The 21,210-nt window shown below is 38.1% G+C and overlaps 2 protein-coding genes across 10 annotated transcripts in view; one reads left to right on the forward strand and one right to left on the reverse strand.

Moving 5' to 3' along the window:
- The first annotated feature begins 370 nt into the window (after positions 1 to 370).
- Positions 371 to 5,185, forward strand: PDCD5 (programmed cell death 5). The gene is made up of 6 exons (XM_075161329.1): positions 371 to 474; positions 1,634 to 1,674; positions 2,871 to 2,932; positions 3,388 to 3,479; positions 3,719 to 3,790; positions 4,192 to 5,185. The coding sequence occupies exons 1-6, from the start codon at positions 409 to 411 to the stop codon at positions 4,237 to 4,239; spliced, it is 381 nt and encodes a 126-aa protein (XP_075017430.1). The 5' UTR covers positions 371 to 408; the 3' UTR covers positions 4,240 to 5,185.
- A 2,102-nt stretch (positions 5,186 to 7,287) lies between these two features.
- ANKRD27 (ankyrin repeat domain 27) overlaps positions 7,288 to 21,210 on the reverse strand; it is a 49,886-nt gene continuing 35,963 nt past the window's right edge. For 6 of the 9 annotated variants that reach the window (XM_075161320.1, XM_075161319.1, XM_075161323.1 and 3 more), the window contains 8 exons: positions 18,997 to 19,119; positions 16,981 to 17,178; positions 15,685 to 15,804; positions 14,940 to 15,101; positions 13,907 to 14,015; positions 11,504 to 11,585; positions 10,867 to 10,939; positions 7,288 to 9,041 (listed from right to left, as the gene is read on the reverse strand). In XM_075161320.1, the coding sequence (XP_075017421.1) occupies positions 8,766 to 9,041; positions 10,867 to 10,939; positions 11,504 to 11,585; positions 13,907 to 14,015; positions 14,940 to 15,101; positions 15,685 to 15,804; positions 16,981 to 17,178; positions 18,997 to 19,119 (1,143 nt within the window). In that variant the 3' untranslated portion in view covers positions 7,288 to 8,765. The remainder of the gene's footprint in view (positions 9,042 to 10,866; positions 10,940 to 11,503; positions 11,586 to 13,906; positions 14,016 to 14,939; positions 15,102 to 15,684; positions 15,805 to 16,980; positions 17,179 to 18,996; positions 19,120 to 21,210) is intronic. The other 3 variants (XR_012675400.1, XM_075161321.1, XM_075161326.1) reach the window with 3 other exon arrangements.

The raw sequence follows: 21,210 nt of genomic DNA on the forward strand, positions 1-21,210 counted from the left end.
CGGAGCTGCCTGCCGGCTCCCCAGCCCGACAGGCCTGGGAACGGCACGGCAGAGGCAAGCTCGTGGGCCACAAGCCTGGGCAACACTATGAACCACTGCGTGGAGCGCGGCTGAGGAGAACTGGGGACCAGGGAGGCGCCCAAACCCCAGGGGAGGACTAACAACCACCGCCATTTCCCCTCGGCCCGCCCCCACGGCCCAGCGCGGGCAGGCGGCGGGCGCTTCGAGAGGGAAGCGGCGGCGCCGTGAGGCGAGGCCCGGCCCGGCCCAGAACCGCCACCTGCGGGAAGCCCCGCCCCTGCGCTCACCCGCTCGGCAGCGCGTTCGACGGTGGATTGGTAGCGCCTGGCGTGGCGGCGCAGGCGCAGCAGGGCGCGGGTGGTGCGGCTGCGCGGCCGCCCCTCAGCCATGGCGGACGAGGAGCTGGAGGCGCTGCGGCAGCAGCGGCTGGCCGAGCTGCAGGCCAAGCACGGGGTAAGGCGCGGGGGCGCTTACCGCCGCCGCCCCGGCAGCGCCCCCGCTCCCTGCCGCCGGGCCGGGGGGAGGCGGGCTCTCGCTCACCGGGTGCGGCAGGGCCTGTCCCTCCGCCCGAGCCTCCCTCGGCGTGTGGCGGCCGCCTCTCAGGAACGCAGGAGGGGGAGCGGGGGAGAGGAGGCAGCTCGCCTTGGGGAGGCTCTAAGTGAATAAAGGCTTCGGCTCGAGGCCGGGGGGGAGGCGGGAGGCGGCCCAGCCCTGCCCCGGTGCTTTGGCTGGAAACGTCGCCGACTGCGGCCTCGGTGACTGGCGCGGGGTAGCGGATGAGGGCCCCCACGGGCACCTCCTGCCGCATGAGCAGGCATCGCCTTCAGGGCGCCGTGGGCCTGCCTCCCGCCATCTGCCCGGGTGCCCTGGCTGCTGGTTCAGCACTAACCGTTCCCTCCCCTGACCTTTTTCTGTGCCACTCACAATTTTATGGATTCCCATCACCAGTCGTTTCAGTCACCTCTGTTTTCAGAGCTGAAGTGTATCAGTCTGTTCGTTGTTCCTGTGAAGGGATCTTCTGTACCTATGATCAGCCTCGTTTCCTCGCTGTATGGTTTCCCGTTCTGCTTTCACACTATACAATATTACCTATAAAATTTGAGGTGCAGATTCAACATAAAGTTCTTTTTTTTCCCTCTTTTTTTGTTACTTGCTTCTGAATAGTCATCTCAGCTGCCTATATTAGTCCCAAAATACCATGCTAGAATTGTGGTTTTTTCTGTTGATAAATGCAAAGTGTTTCATTGAATTTCATTGTCCTTAGCCGACTTTAATAGGTTTAAAGTGCTTTTGTCTGTTTTCTGGACTTGGGGAAAGTTTATTATCTTAGACCTAACGGGAAGGCCTTTTCATGTCCAAACCTACAACAATCTCTGGATAGATCCAGTAGCGCTAGTCATCACACTAGTTTGTGTTACTGCTTTGTGAGGAAAGCATAGTATGGCATATTTATTTGCTAGGGCAGCAGATTCTTATTTTCAGGATCTCGTCCGTGGTCAGGCGGGTTTAGCAGGCAGATTTAGCTTACATTGACTCTGCTGGAATATTTAAACTTACTGTCCTGTGTGGAATGTTTTTTGATGATCATATTTATTCTGATCTCATTCTTTAGGATCCTTCTGGTGATCCATCACAACAGGAAGCAAAACAGAGGTATTAATGAGAAGTATTGACTTTTGGTCTTAAATCTAACTGTTTTGAACCTTTTACTTCTTTTTTTGAGTATTTAATTTCTTTGGAATACTCACCTGAATTTTTTTGTTGTTGGAAAAACCACCCACAAAGAAGCTGAAACGTCGAAGATTTAATCCAAGGATAGCTAAAATCTGTTTGATCCAAGTGTGGCTCCTGGGCCATGACTATATTGGATGATCTACAACAGAGCTGTCAGGCAGTCTGAACCCTGAGTGGGGTGGGAGGGCGTGGGGGAAAACAGCAGCAGCAGCTCATTTTTACTTTGGGACTCAGCTGAGTGCGATAACCTCGTGACCCTTAGTGATATAATAGGATGTTTTTGCAAAGCATCATCATTCCCATGGTCATCTGCTTCTGGAACTCAGAAACCTTGGCTTTTCGGGGTTGGTGAGAGTTGGTCATAAGAAGATCTTGAAGGCTGGCAGAACTCTTCCCAAACTGGAGTTTTGTGCGAGTGACGAGTTTGGGTTTGGCTCTGTTAGTGCAATGGGAACATGCTTTCCTAGTCGATCTGATTTTTCTGGGACATCTGTTGCAGTTAAAAATATGAAACAAAACGATTCATGTCAGAGCTTAGTGCGGAAACAGCGTTTAGTATTTGCACTAAGTAGAAAATTGAAAATAAGTGTTTAAAGAGCTAGACTTTGCACACAGTCAGTTTGTATTAACTGAAACGCATAAACTAAAATGCCAGCTTTGCAAATACTTAGTCAAATATTGTAAGTATATGAAGACTTACTGAAAAATTCTAAATAAATAATGAAGTTTGGTTCTGTCCTACAATTGCATGGACAATAGCCTGTTCTACCATACACTGCCTTTGGTGAAATTCCACGTGGAACTGAATGCAGAGTCTTTACAGGGGGTAGCATGGCTTTTGTATTTAAGATGTAGCAGTAATAAACAGTAATAAGATGTAAGTAATAAACTCCATCTTGACTTCTTGGAAGATGTTGTCAGGGATGTAACTTTGTCAACATATATAGACCCACTCATGACAGAAAATGCTGTAAAAGAAATCATGTAAATGTAAAGTTTGAAGGGACCTTAAGAAGTCACAGGAATTGAAAGTCTTCTGTAGTTTGCTGTTTTGTGCATATTATTTTAGGTATTTGAAATCCCACTTTTAATATGTGGTTAATTTTTCATTACAGGGAAGCAGAGATAAGAAATACTATTTTAGCTCAAGTTCTTGATCAAGCAGCTCGTGCAAGATGTAAGTATCCAAGTAACTTTCTAATAAAAATTTCTCATGTAGTGTACTCCAGTGCTGCTCAAATCAAGCACATATGTGCTTGTATAGAGGCCAGACTAGAAAAACGTTGTTGCTGGGAAGATAAAATTATTACAGCTTTTCAGTTGGTGATATCAATGATTGGAGGGGAAGGGTCAACTAACATCTGAATTATATTAATCAAATTTTTAAAAAAAATAATAGTAGGAATTGTAGTGAGAGTCAAAATTAGTTAACCTAATTAGGAACAAACATTTAAAAGTAAGAAATATAACTATCTTGTATCTTTATTTTACGTAAATGAAAATGCCTTTTTCAATTTATTTCCCTGGCATGAAGAAGATGGTTTCATAGGGACATTTGTCATTTTTTAGTTACTAGTGAAGGTATTTGAGTATGTTTTAAAACAAAATGAACAGAGCCTGTTTTTGTTGCAGTAAGCAATTTAGCACTTGTGAAACCAGACAAAGCAAAAGCAGTAGAGAATTATCTTATACAGATGGCAAGATTTGGACAGCTAGCTGGAAAGGTGAGTTACGTTTTTCCAATTCTTTCTTGCGTATATGCATTTTCAAACCTAATTCACTCTAAAAAAAATCAGATGTTTTTAATATCTGTAAATTACATAACTGAAAAAGGCAACTGAGAGCTTCTAAATACTATTATATAATTCCATCAAACACCTTTTATAAGAAGGGAAAGCGTGGCTCAGTTGTTTGATACTAAGTGTCAGAATGTGTTCATATGGCTTTTCTTTTGCCTTCCTAGGTATCGGAACAAGGTTTGATAGAAATACTTGAAAAAGTGAGTCAGCAAACAGAAAAGAAAACAACAGTAAAGGTAAGTTGCATTTCCTAAATGTAATTTTGTTACATAATGGAGCAGAAAATTGCATGTATTGGACCATTTCAGTTCAGGGTAAAACTTAACTTTGTATTTACCACTTCTCTTACCTACACTGATAAGCAGTACTGGGATTAAATCATAGCAGTCCTTATCAATAGTATAATTTGCAGATATTAGCACTGGGATATCAGTGCTCTATTGTGAAACAGACTACCCTGTGTCTGTCCTGTACCATTATGCCTGGCGGGGACTTGGGGGGGGATGTGGGTTGTGATGGGGTGAATGTTCTGCTCCCATGTAATGTTTTCATTGTCAAATGTGTTGAGTTTGAAAGGCTTGCTCTATGTTGGATTTACCATGACCCTTCTATTTTCACTTCATATATTTCATTTTAGTTCAACAGAAGGAAAGTATTGGATTCTGATGAAGAGGATGATTATTAATACTACTGTAAGACTGTCTGCCAAACAAAAGGCCTGGAAAAGGGCAAGATACCGTTATCAGGCAGAATGCAAGATCTGAAAATGTTTACGCTTCTTTACTTTTTTTTTTTAATAAAAAGGCCAACAAATGAACTTGTCTTGTAAAATAAATCTGAGAAGGGGATTTTGTAACTTAAATTTTTGTAGTATAAGAGGCCTGAGCAGTGTGGAGTTCCCCACTGCTTCCTTAGCATGAACATTTTGTTGCCCCTTACTCAGCGTGTAAGCTATGTTTTCAGCAACTGCACACGCTTAACTTGCTGCTATTGGAGATACCGTAACATGAGGAGGAGCTAAGTGTAAAGCTGAAACTCCCTCTAGGAGTTTAAAGACTTACCGCCAGGCTCTAAATCACAGAAGTGTTAGAAATGAGATTTCCTGAGCCCCTGAAGGAAGCCTATCCAGCAGCTCACTGGCTCTCAAGTCCTTACTGGAAATTTATAAAATAAAGTAAAGGTATCAAAATAGTGTTTGGATCAGAGGACTTCACATCAGGCAGTCTGCATAAAGAAATTATAACCAGCATACAATTGAACTGTTCCCATATGAAATAATGAAGCTATCTCAAAAAAAGCAAGTTAACTGTGTAATACAGCACTGTTCAGACACTTGGTATCGTATATTCTTAAAACTACCTCCATTTTTATCAAATGGCTGGAGTGTTTCTTACCTGGGAAAAAAGGACTGTTTTCCTAAACTTTCTGCAACTCCTGCATGCATAAAGTAAAACTGAACTTGTGCTATACCTTTATTCAAAAATATGGTTATGGAAATATGTAGGATAAATACTGTAACGTGCTGATAAACACTCTACCACCACAAAACCCTTTTCTGACATAATTTAACAGGAACATGTATGATCCCAACTGCAGTGTTTTTTGGAACAGAATAAAATTGTTTAAAGTGAGCACTAGTGGATGTTTTTCATCTTGTGTGAATGTGGTTAATAAGTATTTTAACAGTTGTTATTTTTGTTTCATTTGGACTAGGCTGGGCATTTGGCTTGTCTATGTTTGTAATTAGGATTCCTTAACTTTAGTAATATCGTGGATGTATGCTAAATTTCTTTAGACTAATGATCTTTTACCACCGTGAAGAGTTTCAAGCCAAGGTGTGGTGATAGATGGTTTAAAAGTTTTCCTGTTAGGGCTACAGATACATCCTAAGCATCCATGCTTCACGTTCCCATTCCTAAGGTTATCAAATTCCACTTATAACAATATAATCTGTATTGCCTTGCTGTTCTTCTAAAACGGTTGTTCCAGAATCTCTGTTGTTTTAACTTGCAGCCTTTTGGAGATTAAACTGGACTGTACAGTAACATGCTTTGCAGACGAATCATAAGCGTCATGAAGTTGACTTCAGTCTATTTGGACTACAGATTGCTAGGGGAAGCTTCCAGGGGTACTCCCTTCAAATCCTATTCCAGTTTAGCCTTTGATCATCGTATCTTTGAATATTAAGGTATTTTTTAATTACAAGCTTCATTAAGCATGTCAAAGGAAACTTGTAAACTATTTAATTTACCTAAATAATTTGTTAGTCATTATCTTTCCATCATTTCGATTATAGTGGAACTGTTTAGCATTCAAGTGCTTTTTTTTAAACATATGCTATATATCCAAAATGCCTGGAAATAAGCTTTATCCTACACTGAACACTGAATAAAACTGAAGCATGGCTCGGTCACTTAAGTAGCCTCAGGTTCACAAGGACAACTGTTCTGATACTGTAATAGAAAAGAAAACTCAGGTTAAGTCTAATGAATTTGTACTTTTTCTATAAAACTCTAAAGAAAAAAATACATTCTGTTAGATGGCTTAAAATACGGATTTTGTTAAAAAATACAGTGGGCAATATGCACCAAGTGTGCATTAAGTTGCCTTAGTAAGCTACTATGGGTTTTTTCTTGCAAATTTTGTATTTCATTTGGGGGGTGGTTTTTCAAAGGCAAGCACTACTTTAACACTTGGCCAATTCTTAAGAGTAAAATTAACCAATAATTATATAACCATTCATGTCAAGGCTGAAACTTGGGAGTGTCGTTTCATCGCTTGCATAGAATACAACAAAATACTTCATGCTTAAAATATAACAGCATTGAACAAGTTGTTTTCCATAACCTTTGTATTCAAAATTTTTTTAATAGAAAAAAATAGAGTAACTAAATTCAGAGTTCACATCCTCTGATACTTATCTCTAACCCTTTCCAAAGTTGTTTAATAAGCTATCTTAAAACCTGTTTCCAAAGCTATTCAACCACACTATGCTTATTATTAAAGATCAAGAAAAAAGACTTGATACTGAACTTAGTGTCATTGCGCTAACTCATGTTCGGTAGTTACAGCAGTAGCAGTATATTCTGTATTTATACTCTGTAGCGTAGTATCACCAGTATTAAAAAGCAAATAAACTGATTTTTCTCATCCGTATTGTCAAGAAGTCTTAAGACAAGAATCATTTAGTTAAATGCACAGTATAATTAAAATACAAGGAAAATTCTCACTATGTAGTTTGGAAATCAGATCTATGAAAGCTTACTTGTATCTTAAACTTTGTAAGTAATATCTAGCTTATTTTTGCTACAGGTAAGGATAAGTGACTTAATCTAGGTCATCTTTATAGTGCCACAAGAAGAAAAAAAACTAGTTCATATTTCTTTCCTCTTGGTCTTTTGGCTTGTAATAGCTGAACATCCATCCTACTTTTTTTTTTTTTTTAATGGGAATGTAGAGCTAGAGATGGAAGTTATCTGAAAATGTTCAGTTTCACTAACAATTCTATATTGTACACATCTATGCCTTAAATCCAAAACTACACAACCTAATAATAGTAATCCATGAATGTAGGAGGGAAGAAGGTCATATTGAACTTGAGAGTAAATTCCAACAGATCCCTCAATTTACACATAGACACAAGGTGAAGTCTTCAAATGCCTACAAGAACAGAAGCAAGGAAATCTGTGTAAAAGACTCGATGCTTTGAAAAACACACTCAAAGAAAACAGCATTTTCAAGAGTTATTTTACTGTTTTTTTCTTTCCATCATTTGGCACAAATCCAAGGCACATTAGAAAATCAGATGAACTCATAAATTACTAGAAAAATAAACACATGACCCTCATCTCCAAATGTCCATATGTGCGCTTACTGCACATTTTACCTCTTAGATTAAAAAGTTATTTGAAAAAATCACCAGTATGTCTTCCAGCTTTGTACTTTGCCAGGCAGTTTACTAATACCACAGTTAAAAGAAATAGAATTATTCATACAAATAGTTTATGAAATAAAATGCAAGCTGGATTTCATGAGCCAAGAATAAAAAATACTGCACTTAGAAACCTGGCTTGTGCTATTTACACATTCTCCTACCATAACTGAAACAGTAGAAAATGAAGTCCAAATCTAAGCAGCCATCTCATAGTTACTTGTGAGCTTTCAATTCTTCAGCGATCACCTCTAGGAATGGGGTAATCGTTGGCCTATTCCAACAAATGCTTACTGATGTTAGAACTACCTTTCATAATCGGAATTTCACCTTTTTAAAGAGCAGTCCAGAGCAGGCTCCTAAGCAGTTTTGTCTGCAGATGTTGCCCAGGTTCAGAATCATGAATATTTGTGCATTTTTGCATTGCTTGCTTTAGAGGAAGAAAAGAAAAAAAACCAACTTAAAACAATTTTGTGTGTCCTTATACATGCTTGCTTCTGTGTATTTTTTTTTAATTAGGCTGTGAACAGTGAGTCCGAAGTTTAGCTTTGTCAAGGGCGCTCTACTTTTTCCCAGTATCTTGGCTCCTGTATAAGAACTTCCTCTTGCAGATCCGATATAGGGGAGCATTGCAAAGAAATTAGCAAGGATTACATCCCTTCACATTAATAGCATGTGTGAATTTCTAATATGGCATCGCAGATGTTATGGACTGTTGTTTTCCCAGCTACTGAAATATACAGAAATATATACTATAGTGGTTTGTAACATTACAATAAAAATAGAGACATTTCAATTACCTCTGGCAATAAATACCTTGTTATCCAATATATCTTTAGATATATAAATATATATATATTTATATATACTTATCCAATGTAGTGATAAAAACTGAAAATGCAAAAATTATTCAAAGACTTTTAAAAACAAAGTGGGTGGCTGAAAAATACAATACAGGGTTTGGTTTGGTTTACTGTTACATATAATTTTTTAATAAGTGCTAAGTAGAATAGGAAAGTAATTTTGCTGTCTGCATCTTGGTACGTCCCTGTTTGTTGAGATCAGTAATGATCTGGCTCTCTAGTTACCTCCAACATAAACAGAGAATTCAATCTTCGAAAGTGCTAGGAACGTTCTGTTTCTGCTGAAGAGTCATCCTTGTATTCTGTTCTGAAGGCAGGCTTACAAGCGTCACTGAATTCTTCGATATACAGTGAAGGGTTATTGAAATTAACACCACCTAGTTCCTCAGCTTTTGACATCAAATTTGCACTTCCTTGTCAATGTTTTGAAAGCAAGTCATCACAGCAGTCTCTTGATTGTGAAATACTTGGATTTCTAGGGCTGGATAAACTATTATCGCTGACATTCTCTGCTGAAAGTGGCACATTAACAGTGTGTCTTCGGTGCATTAATTTACTCCTGTGAGGAACTTCTATCATGTCCTCGTGTTTCACAAACTCACCACTGCATCCTGTGTCAATAATCTTAACTTTGCTCTGGTCCAGCGTTTCAACAGATTTTAACTTGGTTTTATCAAAGCTTTTAATAGCTAACTGTGAGGACAGAAAAATGATACGTTAAAAGCATTGTCTACTTTCTTCATTACACAGAAGTAAAATGAATATTGTGTTTCTTGAATATAATTGTCACATTAATTTCATGGTATTCTTTACACTGAGAATGCAGCCAAGGATTAAAAATATCATACTTTGTAGGACAGTAATTATATTTGGTCTACATATGAGAAAACAAGAAGAGGCCAACCTGCCCCAGACTACACATACATCAGTACCAGAACTGAAAAGATAATGAAGGCATTCCAAAACTTATTTTCACTGCACTATCCCAGTACCATCCTAACTCTTCTAAACACCTTTTGTAATGCAAGTCTCCAGGTACTTGAAATTAACAGCCATTTCTTCTACCATTAAGAAACGTGTAAATAGTAATACAGACAGGCTCAACCAGGCACTACTGAAAGCAACTCCCTGCTTCCAGATCTCACCTGTCAGGGAAGAGACACCCACCCTCCCCCACGCCCCTTAAAGACTCTTTTTGGTCATTCCAACTAATCTTATCTTCCATTTCAGTATCTGCTCCTGATTTTTCCTTTTCAGAGTGGGTGGCTGTCCTTGATTACTGGCCACTCTGCAAATGTTAAAATGACTAAGAGAAAAAAGAGAATCCAAGCATGCTAATGACAGATTTTCTAAGATAAGAACTAAAGGCAGACATTAATTATGATACCCTTTTACTGAAATAATGGCAACAATCTTGAAAATGTTTCAGATGGAGATTACACACGTTTAAACCCACTAGCAATTTAGAGCTGTAGAACCTGTAAATTCACAAAGCCATGACAATTGCACATGGTTAAAGTGCTATGCATCATGGTCACATACTAGTTTTTTGACACCTGCTGTACTTTCATGACATACTGCCTTCAGTGATCCACAATTGTAAAATCTAAATCCCACATTTAATTAAATAGTGGGATATTATCATTAACACAAAAAAGAATTAATAAAACATTACAGTTCTATAGCATTAATTTGGCATTCTTAAGGCGCTCTGCAAACGTTAAATCTCATAAGGGCTCTACGAAATACAACAGTATTCCATTTTCCAGATGGAAATGAGCAGGAGAGTGCATTTCCAAGGCTATGTCAATCTAATAATGGGCAGCTGCTGAACTAACCTGGTAGAAAACGGTTTTCTTTTGAATAGGTTAGTTTTTCTCTTGATTTAGTATGCTGAAACGGCTTAACAGAAGGTCCAATGAGAGTGAAAGTCAGTCTAAAGGAGGAAGAGGGAGCACACGCTCTGGGTGGAGAGCAGCATCCAACAGTCAGATTGGCGTAGGGTTCTGTGGTAGCCCCAACCATAGATGAACTGATTACATATATTTGTATCACAGCTGACAACGCAACGTGCAGTTTGCTATCACCCTTGCAAACAATCTCCTCCTACAAGCAGACTTATCATGCAATCCCCAATTTTAACCTACTGAAAAATTTGTCTTGTAAATGGCATCTCTGCTTGGCTACAGCTCTGTTAAGCTGTTGGAGTTTTTCAAGCCTTGGTATAACCTAGATTTTGCTAGACATTACACAGAAAACAATACAGAGATTAAGCCTGCATAAGAGGCTTAAGAGGTTTAAAAGTAAGAATAAGATGTTTAAAAAGTGTTATAGAAGCGCCATTGAAGTCTGAACAATGATGAAACATTAACAATTTAGCAAACAGGTCAGAACTTCTGGGATTCAGCGACCACCACTAGTAAAAATCTTTCCTGTTATATGTATCTATATTAATAGCAGACAAAACAAACAGATTTGCTGTATTGTACAAATAATTCAAGCAAGTATTTCCACTTACCTGATGCAATAACTGATAGTCAAAATTAGGGACACTTTTATCTCTTGTTATTGTTCTCCGTAAGTGTTTTGCTCTAAAAAATATTTTAAAGAAATTAAATTTAACAACGTAAGTCTTGCCACAAAAGTCCGATCACAGAAAATCCACAAGGTGGCACTATCTCAACATAGAAAGGCTACCATCTCCCTCCAAATGACAGCCTGCTAATATTTCCGGTGTTTTATCACAGAATATACATGAACGTTTAAAAAGATCACAGGCAAAACCCAACCATTGAGTGAAGCACTAAGATAATATTTTTAAAGCAGTCTGGCTCTGAAACTCTTAATGTATGGTCCACCAAGTATTAGTGCAAAAACAATTTTAAATACGTTTGTAAGTGCTCCTTCGCCGGCCAGCTTTTCCCTCCTGCTGCACAGCACGTCACTGCTGTTCACCACCATTGAGTGCGTCATGCCTAGAACATCTGTCTGATGATGTGCACGTGCATGCCTCAGAGGATTAACACCTACTGTCAAATTAGTCATATGTGATGTGTAACAATGCTTGACCCACTTTTGGGCTTTATTAACAGTTGTATTTCTTGTTCGCTTATGGGAAACAATAAACGTACTTCTGAGAAAGCTTCTATGCTTACTTGTTAAATCTGTTAATTGACTGGACCAGTTGAAGTTGTCTGCTTATGGGATCATCGGCTTTCTCACATGGCTTAGAATTCACTAGAGGTTTAAAAGAACAGGCAGCTAAAATTACAACTGAGTCACATTTGAGAATTAAAAAATCACAGTTCTGAATTAAAAGTGGTATCTACTAACATTAGATTTAAAATTTTACAGTAAACTATAACAGTAGTAACTTGCATCAGAGTCGCAATTTATCTTTGGAAATTTTAAAGCATTTTAAGTCACAGGAGTAAGCATTCTTCATCAGATTAGCATGACTGGCCAAGCTTCTGAAGAGACCGTGTAATTCTGGACTTTGAAGCCCTTAATTCCAATTTTTACAAACCTGAATTAATTAACACACAGATGCTATACCACCTCTTTAATATTACCTACTCATGTCTTCTATTGTTCTTTTAGAACTATTCTCATAATATTTGAAAATACTATATCAATCTTTGGCATCGGCATACTGTGATTAATTTTGGTTTTGTATTAACAAAACATTCACAATCTTTCCCAGGGAAGCAGCGTGGTGGTGCATTTTCCCCCCTGTCCTAGGCCGCTTGTTGATCTCAGAAATTCCCGTGAAACCTCAGCCTTGGAGCACTGAGTCTGGCGGCTGAGCACTCCTTGACCGTATCACGCTGCATAGCTGAGCTGGGAACGTACTCCCACTGCCTGGCCCAGGTGTCAAGTCGAACAACACTGAAACCTTGAGAATTTTTAGTAATTACCACCTGGGACTGTGGCCAGGATGGAAATTTACAGATGATTAAAGCCAATCATCTTGCGAACCTATAAACGGTGGTCCTAAGTGAGACCCTTTGAGCCCTCTGGGACCGCAGCGGGCTGTGCCCAGCATCTCCCTCTGAGTGGGACGCCTCGCGGAGCTCGCCACCTCTCGGGTCTGCGATATTTGGAGGCCCGTCGTCTGATGGGACCTGGGCTGAAACTCCTCACTTCTCAAGGCTCAACTCTCACCCGCTGAGAAATGCTGAGACATTTTATGTGAATATTTCTTCACAGAATTTGAGGGGAATTTTTAACAGGTACCTTTTGTACTTTTTTTTTTTTTCCTGTCTGTATGTGTGTGAACTAATAGTAAGCATAATCTGTAATTAAGCTGTGATTGTAGTAGACTCTACTAACACTTCATAAATATTAAATTAGTTAATGATTAAATGCTGCTGAAGTTTGTTAGTGATTAGTTAATGATTAAGTGCAGCTAAAACTGTGAGTGAACCCTAGACTGCTGCTAAACACATATAGTCCCTAAGATATAAACCTTTAGACATAACATGATTTTCCTTTATATGTTTCATCTGCGTAGTAAGTAATAGAATGAACTTTGCCATCGAACTCTGATAAGTCGCACCTTTATAGATCTCTATTAAAATCACTTTCTGCTCATACCTTTGACGGTGATTCTTTAAGCGGCCTCTAAACCACTCATTTGTGACAAGCAGGCAAGAGTTATTTCGAAAAGCCTAGCTAAAACTCATGGATGCTGAAACAGGCACTTCTGCATCTTCCCTAATTCCTGCTCCTGCAGCCTCATTGTCTTCTTTCCACAGTTCTGGTGGCAGCAGGTCCTTTACTATGCTGCGTTGTCTAGCTCACCACAAAACTTGTTAACACCCCTTGCCCCAGGTTAGTGAACTGTATTAGCTTGAAAATCAGTCTAAAAAACTTCTGAGCCAGCGTAAGGAAATCAGTGGATAAGCAAGACCAGAAGCTGAGGGCAAGAGGGAAGAGGTGAGGATGGACGGTGAGTGACATCATCTCTTCTAAGTGGCAATAAGCCACTACATCAGCTCAGCTGTATTGTCAAACTGTACCATGTGTCTCAACATACTTGCTTAGACTGTACTATATGCTGCCATTTACTTAAAGACATTCTTTTGCCAACCGTGCTTAATGGTTTGGACAGTTACCTTTGTAGCTCTTATTTCTGTCCCGTATGAGAGACAGTAACTAATGGAAAGGTCACTCCCTAACCTGTTTTAAGCAAATTTAAATGACAGCTAGAGGTGATTTAAATTAACCTGTTTTACTTTGCACTGAAATGGACAATTATTACATGGTTAATTATATAATCTCAAATGTGGCATGTTTTTTAACTTCAAATGGTTTTGTATGTAAAATTCCCCCCCATGCACCAAAAAGATGGAAAACTGAGTTTGCAGCAATGTCAGGAATATAATACAAAGTCTGCTGCATTTAGTTATAGTATTTTAGGTCTTACCTGTAATAAATATGCAAAATAGTTGTCTGTTCTTTAATTATATGTAAATCAATCACATAAAATATTTTATATAGTCGCACATGAATTCCTGATCCCTTTTTATTCATACCAGTGGAAATATGACATGTACCTTTTTTTCTTATCTTGATAGTAGCATGCTGCTCACACTCCTTTTCTCTCTCTGCTGATGTAGGTACATAGCTTGGTGCTGTTTCCAGCAACTTAATGATATTTGAATTCTTAATTTTAAAAGTTTCCATTTTCACCATTATTAAAGAAAAAGAAAAACATCAGTACAATTTAAGATTCTAGTCTATGCAGAGTGTGTTAATTAATTGCTGCCAAAATGAATGTAATGCACACAAAAATACCTCATTATAAATACAAACTTTAAATTCTATCATTTTGAGTAAGGACAAAATCAGTGTTCCACAAGTTGCACTGTACCAGAGTTATGATTTTGTAGTCTTGACCTATTATTTTAAACCGTATTATTTATGGTTAAGCTAATTTCAGTTTAAATGGTAATACACATACTAAAATTGATTCAGTACAGAATTTTGTGGTCATTATGCTACATCTCAGAGGCTATTTAAGCACATAAAAAGTAGAGACCATGCATCAAATCATTTAAAGAGTGAAATAATTCTTTATAATTCAATATTTAATATAATTTAATAACATATTATGCTATTGCTATTAATAAAGGGGAAGGTCAGAGTTATCGATGACAAGATAAAAGGTATCATAAGGCATGAAGGGCAAAAGATGCTGGGTAGAACAAGGAAGCTTGCTAGCAGGGTAACTGATTAGTGAAAGTTGTTCATTTTCCTACATTCAACATTTCTTGGGCTCTCTCTGCCATTACTAGCATAGATTTTAATATCATATTCATTCACGTATATGCTTTCACTCTTTCTAGACTCATTCTTTTTGTCTAGAATAACTTATTTTAGAAACACAACAGGTTTCATATACCACAGGTATCATATTGTACATTCTACAATAAACAGGCATCTTAGTCTTTATATCACACATAATTGTTAAATACAGAAGTCTTGGCAAATATTGTTGTGACAAATCATTTGTTTGTTTTCTTTCCTACATTATGCATATGGAACTTTAGGAAAATCTAACCTTAGAAATAAGCTTTCTGCACTCACCGGCTCAGCACAGTCTGCAGGGGTACAGTTCCTTTCGTTCCTTATGTGCGTCATTGCACCATTCTGAAGTAGCAAGTCTACCAGGGCTTCGTTCTTTCCTATCACGGCCTCGTGCAGTGCTGTATTTCCTTTGGCATTAGAAAGGTTAACAGAAGCTCCGTGCTGGACAGCAAGATAAAATTGAAGTTACAAAGACAGAGTAGCATGAAATGGAGATAGCACATTACTATTCTATTTTTCTCTTTTTATTTTCAATGTATGAATGAGAACAATGCAACAGAAGCCTTGTAGCTGTATATGAACGCAGAAAGCATATGCTAGCAATCACCGGTTCTACAATAAGCCACATGATCATATTATTTCCTCCTCTCTCATAGCCACAATATCATGGATCAGCTCATCTCACTTTTGCATGTATCTACTACATATTCCAAGTTTAAGAGATATTTAAAAAAAAAATCACAAAAAATGCAAAAAACCCTATGCGATAGAATCGTAAGCAAGAAAACCTAACAAAAAAGTTCCATAGAAACAGCTAGCTGTACAACAGTAAAGTAATATTTATCTAATAAAAAACCATGAAGGGAAGGGATTGAAAGGAGAGAGATAAGAGATACTCTTATTTTTTCCCTGAGTAGTTTTGACAGAGAAATGCGTAACTAAAAATACTGATCCTGAGTACTGGATAAGCACAGATATCACGTAAGAAATACTATTCTGAACATTCTGTTTTCAGTGATCTTACCTGTAACAACAAAGCAGTAGTCTCATACTGACCATTCAAGCACGCATAAATTAAAGGAGTATTTCCATATATATCCTTTTTATTTTGTTTAGCATTGTAATCCATCAGACACTTTACCACCTATTGAAAGAAGTAACAACTCTTTAATTTAAGATACCAGCTAACCATAATCATTCAGTGAAAGCCCCCGCCCTCTTTTTTTTTTTAAACTTTTTTTTGAAATCTCGAATGAGAAAGAGATGGAAGAAAAAAGATGGAGAAAACAAGTCTCATCTTTGCCAAACAGATGATAACCACAAGCATCTCCTCCTATCATACCAATTTTCATATTTTACCACACACTTTAAAAAAAAACCTTAGGCAACTGAAAGAAAAGCCAGAAAATAAAACTCAAAGTATGTGAAAAACATACATAATCAATAACTTAACAAAACATCAAAAACAAACCACCACAGCAACTGTATCCTTTCCCCCTTTCTGAACTCATCAGAACACTTGGAAGAGCTCTTTATGTTGTAAATACCCCATGAGCTAACCTTCATTAACCTACAAGTTTGAGTTGTATTCTCATTTTCTTCTTGCTTCCCTAGTGCTTTGTCTCCCCATCATCTTCACAATTCTCTCAATTTTTTTTTCCTTTTGCAGTCCTTAGCTCCTTATTCTTAAAACCCTAGTTTTCCACATTTCTGCATATTCCCATTTGCCTGTCTGCACCTGCTTTTTCATGATCATTATTTTTCCCCTCTCATTTACTCTCCCTCCAGTACTAATACTCTGCCCTCACTAGCTCATGCTTCTCCTTCACTGCTTATGCTTCCCTGACTTGAAGTCAGGGTTGAGGTTTTCTGCTACGCTCAGAGCTCCAGCTGGCTCATAATCTACTTAAATGAGTTGAAGATACAGTAAATATTTAATACTGTGGCTATTGAAGATACCAAGTTCATTGCATCAACAGATGTACACATAATCTCCTTGAACAGAAGGGGCAGAGAGAAAATACATAGAAAGATTCAGCTGCATAAGGTATTTTTAAAGTGTTTGATATATGACAGTAGCTATTCGCAGCACTTTCATTAAACTATTATTTTAGGTCATTTAGAAAGAAAAGGTGCCTACTGAAACTGATCCCCTTTCTATCTGGAGATTTTAGACACTGAAATTAAAAACAGAATCACCAAACTAATTTTCACTGTTACTGGTTTAGTCTTGTTGGTAATTTGTTGATAATTTCATAAAACGGCTTTTTGTTGGCAGTCAAGTGTTAAATAGCTTGCATTTATGAAAAGGCTCAGTTACCTGGAAGTGACCTTTCTGGCAAGCTAGATGAAGAGGAACTGCATGTTTTGCATTCTTGGCACTGATACTGGCTCCATGTTTCAACAAGAGAGAGACAAGTTCAGAGTGTCCATGCAGTGCAGCCATATGCAATGGTGTAAAACCATCTTGGTTTGAAACATTTACTCCCAATCCATTAGCAGAGATCCTGCCAAATTTCTGTTGAGGAAAATAAACAACAAAACTATATTATCAATCATGCTACTTTACGTTGCCCAAAAAGAGGCCAAATATCTACTAAGTATATACAAAACAGGTAGATGGACATTACAAGAACTTCTGCTACAGAGCCTAATTTGAGACCTTCAGGAAAAGAGTTAGTAAACCAGAGCAGCTTGGTAGTGTTTTTCAACTGAACAATGAGTTTTATTTTTCTCTTTTTTCTTCCAACGTGATAGCTTCATATAGAGAAATTCCAGGCAAAGTATTCATGATATTAAAAAGAAGCTAAAGCAGCACAGGTTGAGACGGAAGTAAAACTTACAGTTTTATATAGCTGTTAGGCTGCTCACACATATGGAGAGTAAGTGTTAATATTATGAGTTACTTTCATTTATACAGACTTTTATCCTCCTGGAGACAGCCACTACACACCTATTTTACTGCTACATGAAGCTCAAGGTAATAAGGATAAAAACTAAAATTAATTTTATTCATGTGGAAGTAACACTGGCCCAGAGAACAGACTCCCACGGGGAGTCAAGATAAGGAAACTACCTGGAAGACAGCTTACACAGCAGTAGAGGACATTCTTTTTTACTCCTTTCGCAAACTGTGTAGGTGCCTGACATTTACAGTGGTAGATAATCTTCCATTCTGCCTATCCTCAGTGTGCTTTTAAATGTTTGCCTACCTGATACAGTGGTTAAGATTAGTTAACAAGTTCCTTATACTTTTCATTCACTAGGCAAGTAAATTCCACAGCAAATGCCATTCCTTCCCCTGTTATCAACAAAATGAACTTTATGGTCTCAGGCTCTGGCATCTTTAGCACTTGATCTCTGTACTCAGGGTACATGGACACACGTTACCAGAGAATAAAGCACAGTGTGAATGTGAAGCATTTAAGGACAACTAGCATACTCTTAGCCTGCACAAAATAAACATAAGGTAGCAGTGAGGAATTTAGAAGAAGTGAAGTTAAGCCACTTCACATTTTCTCAGTTAAGTGATATGGATACTATTACCTCAAAGTAGCCAATACACTGAAAACTTATACTTTGGTTTATTTTGCAATGACTTATCCAGTCATGTATACCTTCAGACACAGTAATACATTTTCTTCCTGAAAGGCAAGTAATTGGTTTTCTATTTCCAAGAAGCTGGGATCATTCCTTATTTAAATTTAAAAAAAAAAAAAAAGTGTATTGTAAAGCCTGATTCTCCTCTACAGTCCGTGATAAATAAGGGGAAAGGAAGTTTTTGCAATTGAAAAGGAAATCTTTGCAATTATATTTAATCTCTGAAGAGGTTTTAGATATAGCTTGTATGGAAGATGTCATGCGATTAAAAAAAGACATTATCAGCATCACATTGATTACAGGATTAGTTGGTATTCCTTGCTAAACTGATTACTAACAGATAAGTAGATACTCTGTGACAGTTAGCAATGTAAATTATAAAAGAGAACCATGAGAAACTGAGGCTTAGAAAAAGATCTTTCCCATTTATTCAAAGTTGTTCAAACCTTAATGACAACAGTCCACATATTCTAAAAGCAAACTGCAAAGTTTTTTCACTCCATTAGATAGTGAGCAAGTCTTTGAACACTGTTCCTGTATCCAAAATTTTTTACAGTTCAATTAAAAAGAGGACAATTTCATGACATCAGATGAACTCTGTTAAGATCTGTATATATTTAATTGCTTTTTAGACAGAGATACAGAGGTGCTGGGCAACACGAATGCTACTTCCCTAGAGCTAAAAGTTACATTACAAGAATATAAATTATTCTTTTTACAGAATGAATACTCCAACCTTTTGTGCTGGCCCACATTTTGAGCACTGGCATAATGGATGGCAGAATTCTGGTTTTGATGTAGTGACTGTGTCGTCCTCATCTTCTAAGTCTTCTTCCATCCATTCCAAGAGATAACGTACCTGGCATAAAAAGCAAATCCTCCTTTATAGAATCCAAAGGTTCCATGTCCTAATCAATTTGCATATGTAGACAAGTAAGATTTCACAAACGTACACTTGTGAATATCTCAGGGAGACTGTACAGCTACCTCCTGGCATCAGCTGCCCACAGGCCAAATTAAAAAATCAAATGTTACTGTTGACAAAGCAGCTAGAAAGTTCACCAATTACAGCAGTGAAGTAAATTATAAATGACTTCCTGCTGCCTAATCAAGACTTCAGCGTTCACCTATTCTCAAACCCTCCAAATCCTTTTAGCTCAGATGATTTGTGCCAGCTCATATCAATGCAAATTTTGTTTCTTTTGCTTTAACGAACATAAGAAGTGACAAGGATGACGACATTTAACCGATATCCAAAACTTTGCAGGGGCACTGACTTTTCTTAGGTCTGCCATTTCCCAGGAGCTTGATAGTTTCACTTTTTCCTCCATGTACAATGACTCATTTTTGAGGAAGAGAGAGGCCCTTCAATGAAGATAGTCTTAGGACTCAGAGCATTCATGTGCAATTTGCAAACAGTGATGCTGACTGCATGTTAATTTTACATTAAATTTTATGCAACAAAAAAAACTGCTACAAAAATACATTTTCACCTTGAAATTCATTAATCCACTGTAAACTAAAGACATCTTAGAATTAGCAGTGACTGTATTAGGACTCCATTATTACACCATCTGGCAATGTTAAGCCTGACATCTATCCAGTGTATCATTCTGAGTTTGTATTATGCTCAATGAGACAAGTCTTTCAGAAACTCAAGAGAGAAGTGGGAATTAAATTGATCTCATAATGCCAGGGACAATACATTAACAGTCACCTTTTTCTAGGTGCATGAAAAGGGCTAACATCACGGCACTCAAACACCAAGACAGAAGGAAGATCAGGGCACTTGTTGTGTGGAGGCTAGATCTCTCAGAGCTCCTGCAGATCTTCTGGGACTTCCCAGACACACCAAGTTACAGGAATACATAGTAGGTATGGAGCTGTAATACATGTCATCTTGTGAAGGGTTTTCCGTTTACTCTTTTTTTTAGCAGCTTTTAAGAGCTGTCAAAAAATGTATCATTGCCTTGTTACCATGAAAAAGATTAGCCCTTTCATGGAGCAAAATCGAGGAACCACTTTCTGCTGAAACTGAGATAGAAGCATCTTTGCTGGATTTATGGGATGGGTTTGATGCCACAGAACTGGACCAACCCAAGCGCTCTACAGAGGCTAGTCAAGAAGAGAATGGGGAGAAAGAAATTTCCTATGGGTTCCTCCCACTATATTTACTCTCGCACTTGTCAGCAAGTTCTGCTTCTTACCATTAAGGTAGCTCTGGGAAACCAAACACATTAATAATCTATCCAATTAAACAGATGCAGCTAGAATAAATCCTAGGACAACTACTAAAGGCCATATATCTGATTCTGAATGATAACGTAACTGAGACAGAAAAGGGATGTTTTTCACAGGGAATATTACTTTCCCTGCAAATTCCACGTTGTTCTCTGGAGTAAAGAGAAATCTCCTCTTGAGCTTGTCTGTTTATGGAAGGCCAGATCAGTGAAGGTTTACTATTTGCTACATTTGTACATGTCTAAAATAAATATTACTGTCATTTCACTTCCCCCTTTCCCTGCAGACTGACCAAGACTTCACAACTGACACTTTCTCCCTCTTCTATCACAACTCAATACTGCTGCTCTCATTATCCAAATACGCAGCTCTCAACATACTAATACCAGCGTCTCACCAAAAATCTGAACTCCCGTGCATACCTCTTTATAATTACAGTAATTACAGTGGAACAGCCATTTTTTTTTATTTAAAGGTTTTTTTGGCCAAAAGGTTGAATGTACTTTTAAGCAGACACACACTGAAAAATTGTCCATAATCTCCCTTTGCCAGTTAACTTGTCATCTAAAACCTTCTTTACATTGCAGAGTAACAGACTTCCTGGAATATTTAGCAGAGCACTCCAGGGGCACTCCAGACTTTTAGCTGCTCCACAAGATTTATTTTATACAAGAGATTTGCTTTTTTGTGGTGGATTTGCACGTATCCA

This window comes from Calonectris borealis, chromosome 12, assembly GCF_964195595.1.
Source record: "Calonectris borealis chromosome 12, bCalBor7.hap1.2, whole genome shotgun sequence".
Lineage (NCBI taxonomy): Eukaryota > Metazoa > Chordata > Aves > Procellariiformes > Procellariidae > Calonectris > Calonectris borealis.